The following is a 16225-nucleotide window of genomic DNA, read 5'->3' on the forward strand; positions in this document are numbered from 1 at the left end:
AGTTATTCTGCGCAAGCGTTCGTATTGGCACTCAGCAAACCAATTTCATGAGCTTTCCCGCGAGGTGATTCCGCATGTCGTCGGAAAGCAATCGCTGAAGAGTGGCGCGGGGGGTTCTTTCCTCTCCCCCACCTCCCTGATTTCTCATTTTCTTTTCTTCTCTTTTTGACTGGTGCACCTTGCGAAAGCGTGAATAATTGATTTCCCCTTGTCCTGCTTCCTGTTTTATTTCTGTACGCGTAACACTAGCCGGCAGAGCCTTGAATCATTCATAGGCTGCGTCTCCCCTGTGGCAGAACTGCGGGGCCAGAGGGGAATCGTTCCCTCGCAGGCCAGAGCCTGGGGGCTGGTTTTGTCAAAGAGAGGACGGGGAATCCGCTGGGACAGGCACTCGAGGGAAGATAAAACAGCAAAACCCCGCAGTTCCCGTGGGGGAAGCCCAGAGAGTGGAAATGTTATTCTCGGCCCAGTTGCTGTTTGCTTAGGATGTTGGCTGGATGGTGGAAGGGCCAGGATTCTGCCGCTTTGCATCGTGGGAGTTTGTTACCTGTCGAGGCAGGTGGGTGATGGAGTTTGAAAGGATGACCGGTCAGACGAAGAGGTTAATCTCTCTCTCTCTCTCTCTCTCTCTCTCTCTCTCTCTCTCTTATTGGGTTTTACATTACAGTGGTACCTCTGGTTGTGAACGGGATCCGTTCTGGAGGCCTGTTCACAACATGAAAAGAGCGCAACCTGAAGCGCTGTATCTTCGCAGGTGCGCGGCGCGATTTGGTGCTTGTGCACATGCGCAAAGTTCGATTTAGCTCTTCTGCGCATGCGCGAGCGGCGAATCCCAGAAGTAACCCTTTCCGGTACTTATGGGTCATTGTGGAACTTTACCTGAAGGAACATAACATGAAGCAAACGCAACATGAGGTATGGCTGTACAAATTTGAATTCAAACAATAAACACCATTATCATCATTTAGGATTCCTTGAATCCTTTGACTTCCCCTCCAACCCTTCCATGGTTACCATTTTCAATCTTTCTACACTGTTTCACTTGTTTTCTCTATTTTTCTTACATAATCCAGTTTTACCTTAATTTTTAGTACATTGCAAATGGTACTCGATTGCTACCAAAGTTTTTAGTTGTTTACAGTGTTCTCTTAAGTACGGTGTAAACTTTTTCCCATTCCTTCTTAAAGTTCTTCTCTTCCTGGTTTTTGATTTTCCCGGTCAATTTCGGCGTAGTCCATCATCTTCATCAAACTATTCATCTCGTCTCTCTCTCTCTTAATTAGAAGCAGAAGGAGCTACATTATTATTATTATTATTATTATTATTATTATTATTATTATTATTATTATCATTATTATTATTATTACTATCTATTGCTAGAATCGCAGAGTTGAAAGGGACCACAAGGGTAATCTAGTGCAATGCAGGAATCTTTTGCCCAACGTTGGGCTTGAACCCACAACCCTAAGAAATGGGGAGCCACTGCAAAAAAGACCCCGTTCTTGTGTTGCCGCCTTCCGGACCTCTCGTGGAGGAAACACACAAAGAAGGGCCTCAGAAGATGGTCTCAGGTTCCGGGTAGGTTCATATGGAAAGAGGCGGTCCTTGAGGTATTGCGGTCCTGAGCCGTTTAAGGCTTTATAGGTCATAGCAGCACTTTGAATCGGGCCCGGAAACTAATTGGCAGCCAGTGTAGTTGGACCAGGATTGGCGTTATAGCAGCCTTTCTCCACCTTGGGTCCCCAGATGTTGTTGAACTACAACTCCCTTCACCCCAGCTAGCAAGGCCAGAGCTCAGGGATGATGGGAGTTGTAGTCCAACAGCATCTGGGGACTCACAGGTTGAGAACCACTGTGTTATAAGATCAAACTGTCCTGCCCAGGTGGGAAACCAGGGCCACGGAATTCTTTATACTGAGTCCAGCCGTTGGTTTGTCCAGCTCAGTATTGTCTCCTACACTGGCTGGCAGGGGCTGCATTGCAGAGGGTTGGACTAGATAGCCCTTGGGGGCCCAAACCGAGTCTACAATTCTGTGACTGTGAGCATTCCAGCTGGTACCGTATTTTTCGCTCTATAGGACGCACCTTGTTTTAGAGGGGGAGAACAAGAAAAAAAAATCTCCCCCTCTCTGCTCAGCGCCCCTTCAGTGAAGCAGCAGGAGAAACGGAGCCCTTCCATTTCTCCTCCCGCTTGGCGGAAGGGGCGTTGCGCCAGTGTGGTGTAGTGGTTAAGAGCGGTGGACTCGTAATCTGGTGAACCGGGTTCGATTCCCCGCTCCTCCACATGCAGCTGCTGGGTGACCTTGGGCCAGTCACACTACTTTGAAGTCTCTCAGCCCCACTCACCTCACAGAGTGTTTGTTGTGGGGGAGGAAGGGAAAGGAAAATGTTAGCCGCTTTGAGACTCCCTAGGGTAGTGATAAAGCGGGATATCAAATCCAAACTATTCTTCTTCTTCTTCCCTCTCTGCTGAAGCCAGGAGTGTCTTGCTCTCCTGGCTTCAGCGAAAGGAACCTGAAGCCTCTGAAGCGCAGCAGGAACTCGCGCTGCGCTCCGAAGGCTTCAGGCGACTATCCCTGAAGCCTGGAGAGTGAGAGGGGTCAGTGCGCACCGACCCCTCTCGTTCTCCAGGCTTCAGCGAAAGCAACGCGAAGCCTCCGGAGCACGGAGGGAGCGCTCCCTCTGCACTTTGGAGGCTTCACATTGCTATCGCTGAAGCCAAGGAGCCTGCATTCACTTCATAGGACGCACACACATTGCCCCTTGATTTTTGGAGGGGAAAAAGTGTGTCCTATAGAGCGAAAAATACGGTAAATGTGGGTCGATGTCATTGATGAGCTCGCCAACCCACCCCCTTTCCCTTGCCCATCTTGCTTAACGGCAGCGAGCTGCAACAAAAGCCCTGATCTGTGACCCTCCGCTTTCATTCTTTGTTTATCTCATTCCCCACCCCGCCCAATCCGCCCTTTTATTTGATTTCCCCCAGTTCCGTAACACACAATAATCATATATTATACATCCAGTTAATTAAATCATACTGACTTCACATCCATCGTTACTTCTTCATTTCGTTTGTACTGATTCCAGCGGTTACAACTCCGCTCTATAAGTCTCTTCTAATGGCCCCTTCTCTCCCATAATTGCTTGTATCTTGTTTTATTTATAATGATTACATCCCAAATTTTCCACTCCCTGTTTACTTCAGAAATGAAGAAGCGCTTTCCTTAAAACTGTCTGGCTTGGGTTTTGTGGTTGGGGTAGGGAAAGTCTCATAGTCGGTGATGTGAGATGAGATGTTCTGTGGTAGAACTCCTTTCCGGATGAAACATCCCAGCGATGTTCAGATGCACTTTGAATATTTTTCTATTCATCCAGAACTTTGAGGTGTGTTTGAGAATCCTTCCTGTAGACTACATGGGACTGGCAGAAATGACTGGCAGAATCCGAAACCAGGGAAGAGAGACGGTGGAAGAAGATTGGAAGAAATTTAAGGACTATCTTGGGAAATATTATAAAATTAGGGAATGTTAGATTGATGTTGGATAGTATCTAAGTGGTTATCAGCTGTAATGATAAAGATAAATGGGGAAAAAAAGAAGAAAGAAAGGTGTAAAATTAAGTGAAAATTAAGGGTGAGGATTTGCTGAATGAATAATTTGAATTGGAATACAAAAAGGGGAGGTATGAGGAAGTCCGAGAAATAAGTCAAAAGAAAATAAGTGAATGAAATTATATGTGTTTTTAATTTTTGTATTTTTGTTTTTTGTCTTTTTTGTATAAACTTTGAAAAGCTAATAAATATATTTTTTAAAAAAGAGAGAATCCTTCCTGACTCAGCTGCTGCTGCTTTGTACACAAGTTTTATGTTTAAGACTGCTTGATGGTGACTTGACCAATCTTTTAATTCTTACTTTCATTACAGTAGTACCTTGGTTCTCAAACGCCTTGGTACTCAAACACTGCAAACTCAGAAGTAAGTGTTCCGGTTTGCAAACTGTTATTGAAAGTCAAACATGTTCCGTTTTGAGTGCCACACTTCCGTTTTGTGTGTTGCAAGGGGGGTTGGTCTAGATGACCGCTGGGAACCCCCTCCAAACTCTGTGATTCTCCATGTTGCTTCTTCTTCTGACTGCCAACTCGCTTTTCTTGTAGGGCATTTCCCAAGGCCCTGATGGATTTCTGGTAGCCTGCTGGTGACGATCTGGGAAGAAGAGCATGGTTAAACACCAACCGCTACAGTACTACGAGCCACAATTGTGTTTGTCATGTCTGACGGGGATTTACGGTTGCCGCTGGAAACGATACCAGCGGTCACATGATGACACCACCAAGGTGAGTCGCTGGAATTTATTCTGTATTTGTTGGCAGGCTGCCCCCGTTTTTGAAATCTTGCGAGGTTGGGGTGTGTGTGTCTGTGTGAGTGTGTGAGCTGCCTCGGATGTGAGAATCTGAGAATGTGATTCATCCGTGAAGATTAAGAAACGTAGACCTTTAAGGTTCGACCACTCTGTCGGTGGTGAGGCGAACTACTTGTGGAACTGTGTGCGAATTCCGCAGGCTCTTTGCTCCTTGTCATTTTTGCTTGCGGAACTACAGGCAGATTTAACTGATTATAGCATTTCTACCCAGTTCTTCAGCAGAAAGGAATAGGCTTCCCAAAGCTGCTTACTAATGGAAGTGGCGAGACAGTTCCTTGGGCTTGTGCAGTCTAAAAGGCGTGGCACGAAAGGAACTGGGCTTGGGAGGGAGGAGGAAAAAAGAACACACAGGTGCTGTTCCGTACTTACTGAGTTCTTGTAATGGCGATTGGACCGGAGAGATTTCAAGGAGGCGGGGAGCCAAAACTTGCTGGTTTTCCAGCAGACAGGATGAAGAAATCCTACAGTCTCATTTCTCCCCCTTTTCCTGTAACCCATGGGTAGGCAAACTAAGGCCCGGGGGCTGGCTCCGGCCCAATCGCCTTCTAAATCTGGCCCATGGACGGTCTGGGAATCAGCATGTTTTCACATGAGTAGAATGTGTCCTTTTATTTAAAATGCATCTCTGGATTATTTGTGGAGCCTGCCTGGTGTTTTAACATGAGTAGAATGTGTGCTTTTATTTAAAATACATCTCTGAGTTATTTGTGGGGCATAGGAATTCGTTCATCCCCCCCCCCAAAAAAAAAATAGTCCGGCCCCCCACAAGGTCTGAGGGACAGTGGACTGAAAAAGTTTGCTGACCTCTTCAATGGAACTTGGCTGTGATAATTTCATATGGTTCATATGGTTATGTGGTTTTTGTGAATACTGTGTGCAGGCAAATCTTGCATGCTTCTAGGTTGCTTTAAACAGAAGAATCGCTATTCCAAGTTGGAAGGAAGTTGTAGCTGTTTTTTATTTTAAAAATTGACCAGTGCATGGAGGGAATATCTATGATCTCTTAGCCACATGGAACCTTTTTGTTCTGAGGCAGCCTATCTGCGAGACCTGGGTGCAAAGTACAAACAGTACGTTGCCATCACCTTTGTGCCCTGCTGGTGAACCTACGAAATGAATCTGACTGTTTTTATATTCTCCTTATTTGTGTCAGCCACAAGCTACAGCAAAGGAATCAAATACAATCAAATACAGCTATAGCTGGGTGCTTGGCTATGCAAAAAAGAAAGAAAGGGAAAAAAATTTACAACTAAACAAATGAAAGAGTTAATAACAGTCCTTCACTACAAATAAAACATATGAACGAATTGGCTTTCTTTACTAGGCATTTAATATGTCAGTCAGGTGGTAGATCTTATTCTGATTGTCCCAGCTAAATTTTTTGCCGTGTTTGCTGTCCTCTGGTAATCTTGGTCTGCAAGAAGGAAGGATCTTGTAGCAGTGGATGACAGAAGGATATCCCTTGTAACTTCTGAGGAGGATAGATTTTGTTGTGCTTTTAAGGGCCGTGATAGCCACAGAGCCCTTGTCATCTCGCCTGTCAAGCCAGAGGATTATGGTCTCCTGTTTCTCCCGATAGCCGTTTACAAGCGATCTTGTCTTCTGTGTCTTTCAAAATCCAATTAATATTTCAAGGTATCAGCAAGGAAAAGGCCCAGCCAGCAGTTTTTTTTGTTTTCCGTTTGCCGCGCAAGACTGTTGATTGATGGCTCGCCTAACTGAGTGAGCGAGAGAGAGAGATCTGCATAATAGCACCCTGTATGTCAAATTCTTGGTTACGGGATCCCCGGAGCCTTTCAAACCCTTTTCCTTCAGCAAGAATCCTCCTCTGCGAACCTGGGAATGGTTACACGAGAGCGGAGGCTTGTAATAGATGCTGTCAATTTGAAGGGCTGACGCTTAGAATCCGCAAGTCTTGCTTTAAAACCAGAATAGTCCTAAATTCTGAATCCTCTCAAGGCTTTGCTGCTCTTTTTGGACTTCTCAAAATCATCTGTCATCAGTAGGCTGTGGCCCATGAAAACCTATGCCGTAATAACATTTATAACTGTTTGGAGACCCTTTGTTGTATTTGCTACAGCGGGCAAATAGGTCTGGACCTCTGCAAAGTCCTCAGAACATCTGTATACTCATCTCCAGTTACAGCCCCTATTGCACCGGTGTTGTGCAGTGGTTAACTCGCTGGTTCTCAAACTTTTTTCTCTGGGCCACGCTTTTGGAGTAAGAATTTTCTTGAGCCACACTGAGTTTTTTTTACTGATAAATACATTGAACAACTCCTAGCAGCGCTTGATTTATAACATATAACACAACTGCTTTAGACAGCGGATGCTCAGGTTGCGAATGTGATCCGTGCGGGATGCACGTTCGCAACCTGCAGCTGCGCATCTGCGCACGCGCGGGTTGCAATTCGGCACTTCAGCGCATTCGCAAAGCGTGATTTAGCGCTTCTGCACATGCGTGACTGCTGAAACCTGGGAGTAACCCGTTCCGGTACTTCCGGATTTTGGCGGTCCATAACCTGAAAAAACACAACCTGAAGCGTCTGTAACCCGAGGTATGACTGTAATAGGGTCCTGGTATGTCCAGAAAGTATAAAACAAGGCAGCTATGTAAGAACAGGAGTCATTTCCAAAATATAATGATAAATACAAATACAGTACAACCTTAAATAAAAACTCAGTGAGAGGTGTGAGCTTGCTTTTGCCGGATGATCTCATTTATATTAGGTCTTAATTTGAGACATATTCTCATATCTTCATTAACCCAAAGAAGCGTTTCTCTTTTCTGATCGTTCGTATTGATCAGAATTGAAAATCCCTGTTCGTAACAGTATCGCTGAGGGGAAAACCGTAAAATAGCCAATGCTTTTAGACGAGAGGCATGGATACGCCTCAAGTTTCCAGTGCTCCTGAATGCTTTGGTTTTTATTTTAAATGCAGTGTAAAGTAGTCTCTATGGGAGTGTATTGTATTTAATTATGGGGTATCAGAGTTTTGGGATACAGGTGGCGCTGTGGGTTAAACCACAGAGCCTAGGATTTGCCGATCATAAGGTCGGCGGTTCGAATCCCCGTGACGGGGTGAGCTCCTGTTGCTCGGTCCTTGCTCCTGCCAACCTAGCAGTTTGAAAGCACCTCAAAGTGCAAGTAGATAAATAGGTACCACTCCGGTGGGAAGATAAACGGTGTTTCCGTGCACTGCTCTGGTTCGCCAAAAGCGGCTTAGTCATGCTGGCCACATGACCCGGAAGCTGTACGCCAGCTCCCTCGGCCAGTAAAGTGAGATGAGCGCCGCAACCCCAGAGTCGGTCACGACTGGACCTAATGGCCAGGGGTCCCTTTCCCCTTATCAGAGTTTTAGGGGGTTAACCAGTCTGGGATACCTGGGATAGCAGGCGTGTTGGTTTTGAATGTCTGCTGTAGATTTTTTCATTTTCATTGTTCTGTATGGGACAATGACAATAAAGATTACTGTATCGTATCGCAGTCACTGAAAAGCTCCCCTTTTGTGCCGAAACCCTGCTGCAGAAATAGTGACAGGTCTCTGAGGCCCCAGGTCACGACACCTGAGCTGAGCAGGCTGAGGATTAGCCCTGACTGGTCCCGCTCCTTGGAGAAGCTGTCTGGGCGCAGCGCTCAAACACCTTTTGCCAGCCTGCAAGCAGCCGTTGTGTGCTAATGCAGTGTGGGTCTCTTGTGTGCAGAAGCAGTGTGCTTGCGTTGGCAGAGGAAGGAAACTTTCTTTTTCAAAAAATCTGTTGCTGTGTGAAAATGCTAATGGCTTGGCATCTACTTGACGACTCTCTTCCCTGCTGCATAATTTTTAGTTCTGCTTGTCTGGCTATATCGGCCGCCTGCGACCAAGCGAAGATGCCCGGGCGCCAGGTTGCTGCCTGACGTCTCTGCCATCTGGAGGTGCGAGCCTGGGGATCCTTGGACGTGGGCTGTTTTCACATGCTAGCAAAACACATGTATGGAAGTGAGAGCTGGGCCATAAAGAAGGCTGATTGCCGAAGAATGGATGCTTTTGAATTATGGTGCTGGAGGAGACTCTTGAGAGTCCCATGGACTGCAAGAATATCAAACGTCTCCATTCTGGAGGGAATCAGCCCTGAGTGCTCACTGGAAGGACAGATCCTGAAGCTACACTCGGTCTTACCATATTTTTCGCTCTATAAGACGCACCAGACCACAAGACGCACCTAGTTTTTGGAGGAGGAAAACAAGGGGAAAAAAATATTCTGAATCCCAGAAGCCAGAACAGCAAGAGGGATCGCTGCGCAGCGAAAGCAGCGATCCCTCTTGCTGTTCTGGCTTCTGGGATAGCTCCGCAGCCTGCATTCGGTCCGTAAGACGCACACACATTTCCCCTTACTTTTTAGGAGGGAAAAAGTGAGTCTTATAGAGCAAAAAATACGGTAAATTGTGCGGCGATATTGTTGTAGGGTCCTCACGGGAATGCCGTGTAATATCTTAGAGCTGGAAGGGACCCTGGCGGTCATCTAGACCAACCCCCCGGAATACGCAGCTATCCCATATGGAGATTAAACCTGCAACCTTGGTGTTATCAGCAAAACGCTCTAACCAGCTGAGCTATCCAGGGCCTTAAATGAGGCCGGGTCACAGTAAATTGCAATGCGAACGGATTTCCCCCCGCCCCCCCTGTACCTAGTTTTCACTGCATTCTGCCCCTTTCGGCAGGCAAAGCGACTTCTGCAGGCTCCGTAGGCAGTAAATTAGGCTTTTTCGCAGCAGCGAAACCTTCTCACGTCGCTCTTGAATCAGCGTGTGGGTTTATCGCCACTGCTATATAATCCCAGCGTATGTGATTTCTGACGGGAGCAGGCGGCAAAGAGACGGAAAATATAATAACAACGAACTGGCCTTTTAAGCCGCTTTAATTGAGCTGTAAACCGTGCTTCTGACAATGGTGAATCACTTTTGCTTTGAAGAGGCTTTCCCCCCATCAGCAGCTATGCAGAAACACTTCAAATATTTGCCCTTACCTGCAGCAGCTCAGCGAAGAAGCAAATTCTTAAACAAAATGTGGTTTTTATAATGAATGACCTTGGCGTGGAGGAGAGCAGGCGCTTCCTTCCCTTTTCAGGAATGTTTTGCAACTGCGGCGTCAGGGATGCTCAGTTGGAAAGCGGCAGCGTTCAAAGATTTTGGGCGCTTTCAGATTGCTGCTGTTTTCAGGTGGGATTCAATCGCTGGCCGGCCGGTACGTTCAAGATGCATAATTATAGTTGATTGGGAGGTCTTGCTCAGCAAGCCCGCTTTCAAACTTCTCGCAATAAGGAAAGCTATCTCATGAGAAGAGAAGACTCCCTGGAAAAGACCCTGATGCTGGGAAAGATGGAGGGCACAAGGAGAAGAGGATGACAGAGGACGAGATGGTTGGACAGTGTTCTTGAAGCTACCAGCATGAGTTTGACCAAACTGCGGGAGGCAGGGAAAGACAGGAGTGCCTGGCGTGCTCTGGTCCAGGGGGTCACGAAGAGGCGGACACAACTAAATGACTAAACAACAACAACAAACAATGGGGAAAATGCACATGGAGTCATAGAACCGTAGATTTGAAGGGACCCCAGGGTCATCTACTCCAACCCCACACAATGTAGGAATCTGAGCTAAAGCATCCATGTGAAATATATTCAAGAGTGGATTTCATGCTCTTTATTCAGCTCATAGTGGTGAGGAGGAATGGAAGTTCCCCCAGAATGTCTGCTTTATGTACATTATTTACACAATGGGCCCCACGTGATTGGCTAATTCTGGGATTCACCTGTAGGCCAATCAGGTTGCGAATTCATTTCCACCTGGAGCTGGATTGGGTGGCTCCTGTGGACCAATCAGACTGTTGCATTCTGGATCCTGTTGTTCTAGGACCAATCAGACTGCTGTATTCTGAATCCTATTGTTCTAGGGCCAATCAGACTGCTGCATTCTGAATCCTATTCAACTCAGTACATAACTTCTCCTTAAAGGTAAAGGCAAAGGGACCCCTGACCATTAGGTCCAGTCACTCTGGGGTTGCGGCCCTCATCTCGCTTTACTGGCCGAGGGAGCTGGCGTACAGCTTCCGAGCAACGGGAGCTCACCCTGTCACGGGGATTCAAAGCACTGACCTTCTGATCGGCAAGTCCTAGGCTCTGTGGTTTAACGCACAGTGCCAACCGCCTCCCTCACTTCTCCTTAGGCCATCCCTATTTTCAGTGGAGAAATGTTGGAGCATATGGAGTTATGTGACCCCGAAACCAAGGAGATAAGTAACTGTACAACCTTCAGAAGGCAGCCCTGTCTAGGGAAGTTTTTTAAAAAAATATTTGATGTTTTATTATGTTTTCATATACAGTGAGGGGGAAATACCTCTTGTTACATTTGCTTCATGTTACGTTCTTTCAGGTTACGTCTCACGGCGACCTGGAAGTACCGGAAAGTGTAACTTCTGGGTTTCATCACTCATGCATGCGCAGACGCACAAAATGACGTCACGCGCATGCGCAGAAGCGGTGAATCGCAAACCTCGCATGTGCAGATGTTCCGCTGCAGGTTGCGTTCCTTTCATTTTTTTTAAAAAAGATATTTATTGAAAGTTTTTAAGATATAACAGAAAAAAAGAAAAATAGACATACAAAATAGAAAAACAGTTAAAAACACACATTAATTTTCAATAACATAACTTCCATACACTTATTTCCTCGGACCTCCTCATACCTCCCTTCTTTGTATTCCAGTTCGATTTGTTAGTTCAGCAAATCCTTACCATTAAACTTTTACCCATTTGTGAAACCTTTCACCCCCCTCCATATCTCTTAAAGCATTACAGCTGGAAACCGCTTAGTTTCTATCCAACATCCTTCTAACATTCATTAATTTTACAATGTTTCTGTAAATAGTCTTTAAATTTCTTCCAGTCTTCTTTCACCGACTCTTCTCCCTGGTCTCGGATTCTGCCAGTCATTTCTGCCAATTCCATGTAGTCAATCACCTTCATCTGCCATTCTTCCAGGGTGGGTATGCATTCCTTTCATGTTACAAACGGGACTCTGGAACAGATCCCGTTCTCAAGCAGAGGTAGCACTGTATTTGATCCCCTGCTAAATTTGTCCGTTTGAGGAAGAAATGACCATTCCATAATTTTAATGGAAGGTTCATTGTAGCTGTGAGAGACAGAATAACAACAGGAAAAAAACCCAGTTACCCCATTCAGGACCAGGGAGTCCCCCCACAATAGCAACACCACCACTTTGTACCATGTTTTTATGTTCCGGCTTGGGTGATTGCATACCATGGCTTTCTCAATTCAGACCGCGTCGTACAAGGAATAGATATGTCAGCTCCTTTAACCCCGGTTTGGTCTGATGCCTCCAGATTGCACTTATATACTTTGCCAGCGGCTCGAGAGCCTTGGCTGATCCATCCCTGCTGTAAGTCATTCTCCCTTTTGAGGAAATTGTTGTGGAAGATTGAAAATAGAAGGCTGAAAATAGAAGGCTGGCTTTCTGCCGGTGTTCTGGCACCATATGCTATGTCTCTCCAGAGTTTCAGAATATCAGGTCGTCCGCCCCCCCACTTATTCTCCTGCTCTCCCTCCAGGGAAAGTTGCCTGATCCTGCCATGATGTGTGAAAACCGCTTGCTGGTATGTCCCTGAGTGTGTCTGCTTCACAAAACCCTAATGTGTGAAAATCCTGCAGTTTCCCCTGGCGCTTGACTCTGAACTGGCCTTGGGCACTTGCGGGCAAATAGCGAAAAGAAGAAGTGTGATTTCCTGTAGCGAGGATATATACACTTTCAAAATAGGAGAAATGGCACTGTTTTTCGTTCTCTCTTACTCTGCTCCTTTCATTCGTTTCCTGGCCATGAGGCAAAAGTCTGGGGAATATAATGTAGCTTTAAAGCCAGCGTGTTGTAGTGATTAGAGAAGTCGGACCAGTTCAGATAAAATACATTTTTAAGATGGGAGTCATGAAAGACACAATTTATTTCTTTTTCGGAAATCTAGCACAAGGGGCAAGCACCCCCTGAACAAACAAAATTGCTTCATCCCGTTTGTTTCTGCTGTTTCCACACCAGCTTTTCCTCTGAGAATGTGACTTGATTGATGATGATGATAATAATAATAAAAATAATTTTACTATTAACACCATGCCCATCTGACAGGGTTGCCCCAGCCACATATAAAAACATAACAAACCGCCATGCATTAAAAAAATTCCTGATACAGGGCTGCCTTCCGATGTCTTCTAAAAGTTGTGTAGTTCTTTATCTCCTGATAGGAGGGTGATTCACAGGGAGGGTACCACAACCAAGAAGGCCCTGTAACCTCACTTCTGGCAGTGAAGGAACCCTCAGAAGGCCCTCGGAGATGGATCTCTGTATCTGGGCTGAACAATGTGGGTGGAGACGCTCCTTCAGGTCTACTGGGCTGAGGCCGTTTAGGGCTTTAAAGGTTTAAAGCACCAACATTTTGATTTCTATGCATGTATAAAGCTAATGATCATTTTCTGCAGGTTGATCCAGAAAGGCCAATGGTCAAGGATAATAGCCCAGCAAATCTACAAATGTACAGCCCCACTCAGGTTGGGATGATGCACATAAACTTGCAAAAGATTCTCTCCCATGGGCGTTGACTATCGCACCTTCCTGAAGGAACCTGTGAGCCATTGTGGCATGCTGCCATCCTAGGAGAATGAAATAATAAAATAATAATAATAATAATAATAATAATAATAATAATAATAATAATAATGTATTTATACCCCTCACATCTGGCTGGGTTTCCCCAGCCACTCTGGGTGGCTCCCAACAGAATATTAAAAACATGATAAAACATTAGTCATTAAAAATTTCCCTGAACAGGGCTGCATTCAGATGTCTTCTGAAAGTCAGATAGTTGTTTATTTCCTTGACATCTGATGGGAGGGCGTTCCACAGGGCAGGTGCCACCACCGAGAAGGCCCTCTGCCTGGTTCCCTGTAAGCTCACTTCTCGCAGTGAGGCAATCGCCAGAAGGCCCTCGGAGCTGGACCTCAGTGTCTGGACTGAGCGATGGGGGTGGAGACGCTCCTTCAGGTCTACTGGGCCGAGGCCATTTAGGGCTTTCAAGGTCAGCACCAACAATTTGAATTGTGCTCGGAAACGTACTGGGAGCCAATGTAGGTCTTTCAAAACCGGTGTTATACAGTCTTGGTGGCCGCTCCCAGTCACCAGTCTGGCTGCCGCATTCTGGATTAGTTGCAGTTTCTGGGTCACCTTCAAAGGTAGCCCCATGTAGAGAGCATTGCAGTAGTCCAAGCAGCAGATAACCAGAGCATTCACCACTCTGGCGAAGCAGTCTACAGGCAGGGAGGGTCTCATCCTGCGTACCAGATGGAGCTGGTAGACAGCTGCCCTGGACACAGAACTGACCTGCGCCTCCGTGGACAGCTGTGAGTCCAAAATGACTCCCAGGCTGTGCACCTGGTCCTTCAAAAGGACAATTTCCTTCTTCCCATAGATGCAGGGTTCGCGGCGCGGATTCCTGCAAGCTTAATCGAAGATCTGCCCTGCCTTTGCCTTGCCTTGTATATCTCCTCTCTCGCTGCGCCTGACAACAGAGGCATCGCCGCCTGTTCTAAAAATGCCACTCGGATGCTGATGAGGAATATCATTAGCATTATTTTAAGCTGAGCACATCACTTGGCTTATGAAAATATTTTGGCAGCTGTCCTACCTTATTTTAGATGAGTGGTGGAAGGGAGGGTCGGATGCAAGCCGCCGTCGGATGTGCCTTGCATGGCAATGACCTCTTTCCTTTGGCGATAAAGATGTTCAGGAGAGCGACTTGTGTTCCAGGCGTTTTGCCAGCGCACCTTCCTTGCATCCAGTTCTTGGCTCTGTCCTTCACCTCCCAGGGACCTGGCCAGGATAAATGTGCCCCAGGATTTGCTTTTGCTGTTCAGAAGTCCTCGTGATATTAATATTATAAATCTCTCATCTCTCTCTCTCTCTCTCTCTCTCTCTCTCTCTCTCTCTCTCGTTTTGTTTCCCCCCTAAGCAGATTTCACAATCAAATCTTGCCATTTTGTTAACACTTCATTTAGGATTTTGAGTAGACTAAAAAAAAAATAAAAAAATCAATTCTTTATTTTTATTTTTTGCAGGGTTCTTCCCCCTCCTTAGCTGCAAATAAAGATTCAGGAGGCTGAAAACCTTGTGCAGGCAATTGAGAGCACACTTCACTACAATAGTTAGCTGATTTCTGATTTTAACTTTATTATATATATGGATTTCACGGTACAGTTTTTCTGAAGGGTGGCACAGGAACATTCAGTTTTTAGTAGTTCGGTTTTTGCATCAACCCTGGGGTTGGGAACAGCCAGCTAAGAACACTGTTTGAGTGCTTTCTCCAGCTGGCAAAAGGTTGCGGTGGGCGATTGGAGGCAGCTATTCGCCTAGCGCTAAAAGCGACTCGCCAGAGGCGAGCTGCAAGTGTTGTTTGTTGCCTGTGGCTTCCTGTTGCTGGACTTTGCCTCCTGTGCAAATGCGTAGAAAGCAAACGGAAGTTGTTGAGTTTGTGGTGGAAAACGAAGCCGAGGGCAGCTGTTCTCAGGGCACTTTCTCTGCAGAGCAGGATATGAAGGAAGGAAGCGCTTGAGAGTCAGCATTCTGAACTGCAAATTCGGGTTTTTTTCTGGTACTTTTGCTTCTTCCTGCTCCTTGATCTTCCTTCCTTTCGACACCCCACCCGTCAGCTCCTTCCCTTTCTCACCTTAAAGGTAAAGGGACCCCTGACCATTAGGTCCAGTCGTGGCCGACTCTGGGCTTGCGGCGCTCATCTCGCTTTACTGGCCGAGGGAGCCGGTGTACAGCTTCCAGGTCATGTGGCCAGCAGGACTAAGCCACTTCTGGCGAACTAGAGCAACGCACAGAAACGCCGTTTACCTGCCCGCCGGAGTGGTACCTATTTATCTACTTGCACTTTGACGTGCTTTCGAACTGCTAGGTTGGCAGGAGCAGGGACCAAGCAACTGGAGATCACCCTGTTGCGGGGATTCGAACCGCCGACCTTCTGATCAGCAAGTCCTAGGATCTGTGGTTTAACCCACAGCGCCACCCGTGTCCCTTTCCCACCTTAGGTGGCTTTAAAAAAATCAGCTTGAATCATAAAATGTAGATGCCCCAAAGGTAAGGTTACTAGATTTCCCCCCCAATGAATCCAGGGACACTTTTCAACTTCAATGGATTTTGTATAGGGACTGATTTATAAATCCAAGAACTGTCCCCAGGAAACTGGGACATCTGGTAACCTTACCCAAAGGGTCATCTCATCTAAACTCCGAAATTTACAGTATACCTGAAGGAGCGTCTCCATCCCCATCGTTCTGCCCAGACACAGAAGTCCAGCTCCAAGGGCCTTCTGGCGGTTCCCTCCCTGCGAGAAACCAAGTTACAGGGAACCAGGCAGAGGGCCTTTTCGGTGGTGGCACCTGCCCTGTGGAACACCCTCCCGCCAGATGTCAAGGAAATAAACAACTATCTGACTTTTAGAAGACATCTGAAGGCAGCCCTGTTTAGGGAGGTTTTTAATGTTTGATCTTTTTCTGTGTTTATTATATCCTGCTGGAAGCTGCCCTGAGTGGCTGGGGAAACTCAGCCAGATGGGCGGGGTATAAATAATAATTTATGATAATGTGGATAATCGGGTTTCTTATTTGGGAAAATTGTAGCAGAGTGCCCCCAGAGCATGCGCAGAGTGCCTTTTTCTGTATTTCTTCCTTGCAGAATCCAGTGCTACCTTTTCTCCCTTCCATCCTTCC

At 46.4% G+C, this 16225-nt stretch overlaps 1 protein-coding gene and 1 long non-coding RNA gene across 3 annotated transcripts in view; both read left to right on the plus strand.

Annotated features, from left to right (window-relative positions):
• Positions 1-16225, plus strand: part of GDPD5 (glycerophosphodiester phosphodiesterase domain containing 5) — a 156327-nt gene that overhangs the window by 65637 nt on the left and 74465 nt on the right. For both annotated transcript variants that reach the window (XM_082219350.1, XM_082219351.1), the window contains exon 2: positions 4153-4332. In XM_082219350.1, the coding sequence (XP_082075476.1) occupies positions 4216-4332 (117 nt within the window). In that variant the 5' untranslated portion in view covers positions 4153-4215. The remainder of the gene's footprint in view (positions 1-4152; positions 4333-16225) is intronic.
• Positions 1-16225, plus strand: part of LOC309530682 — a 127617-nt gene that overhangs the window by 3731 nt on the left and 107661 nt on the right. The gene's annotated exons all lie outside the window — the stretch shown is intronic.

The sequence above is a fragment of the Podarcis vaucheri genome (genome assembly GCF_965113315.1).
Source record: "Podarcis vaucheri genome assembly, chromosome: 4".
Taxonomy (NCBI): domain Eukaryota; kingdom Metazoa; phylum Chordata; class Lepidosauria; order Squamata; family Lacertidae; genus Podarcis; species Podarcis vaucheri.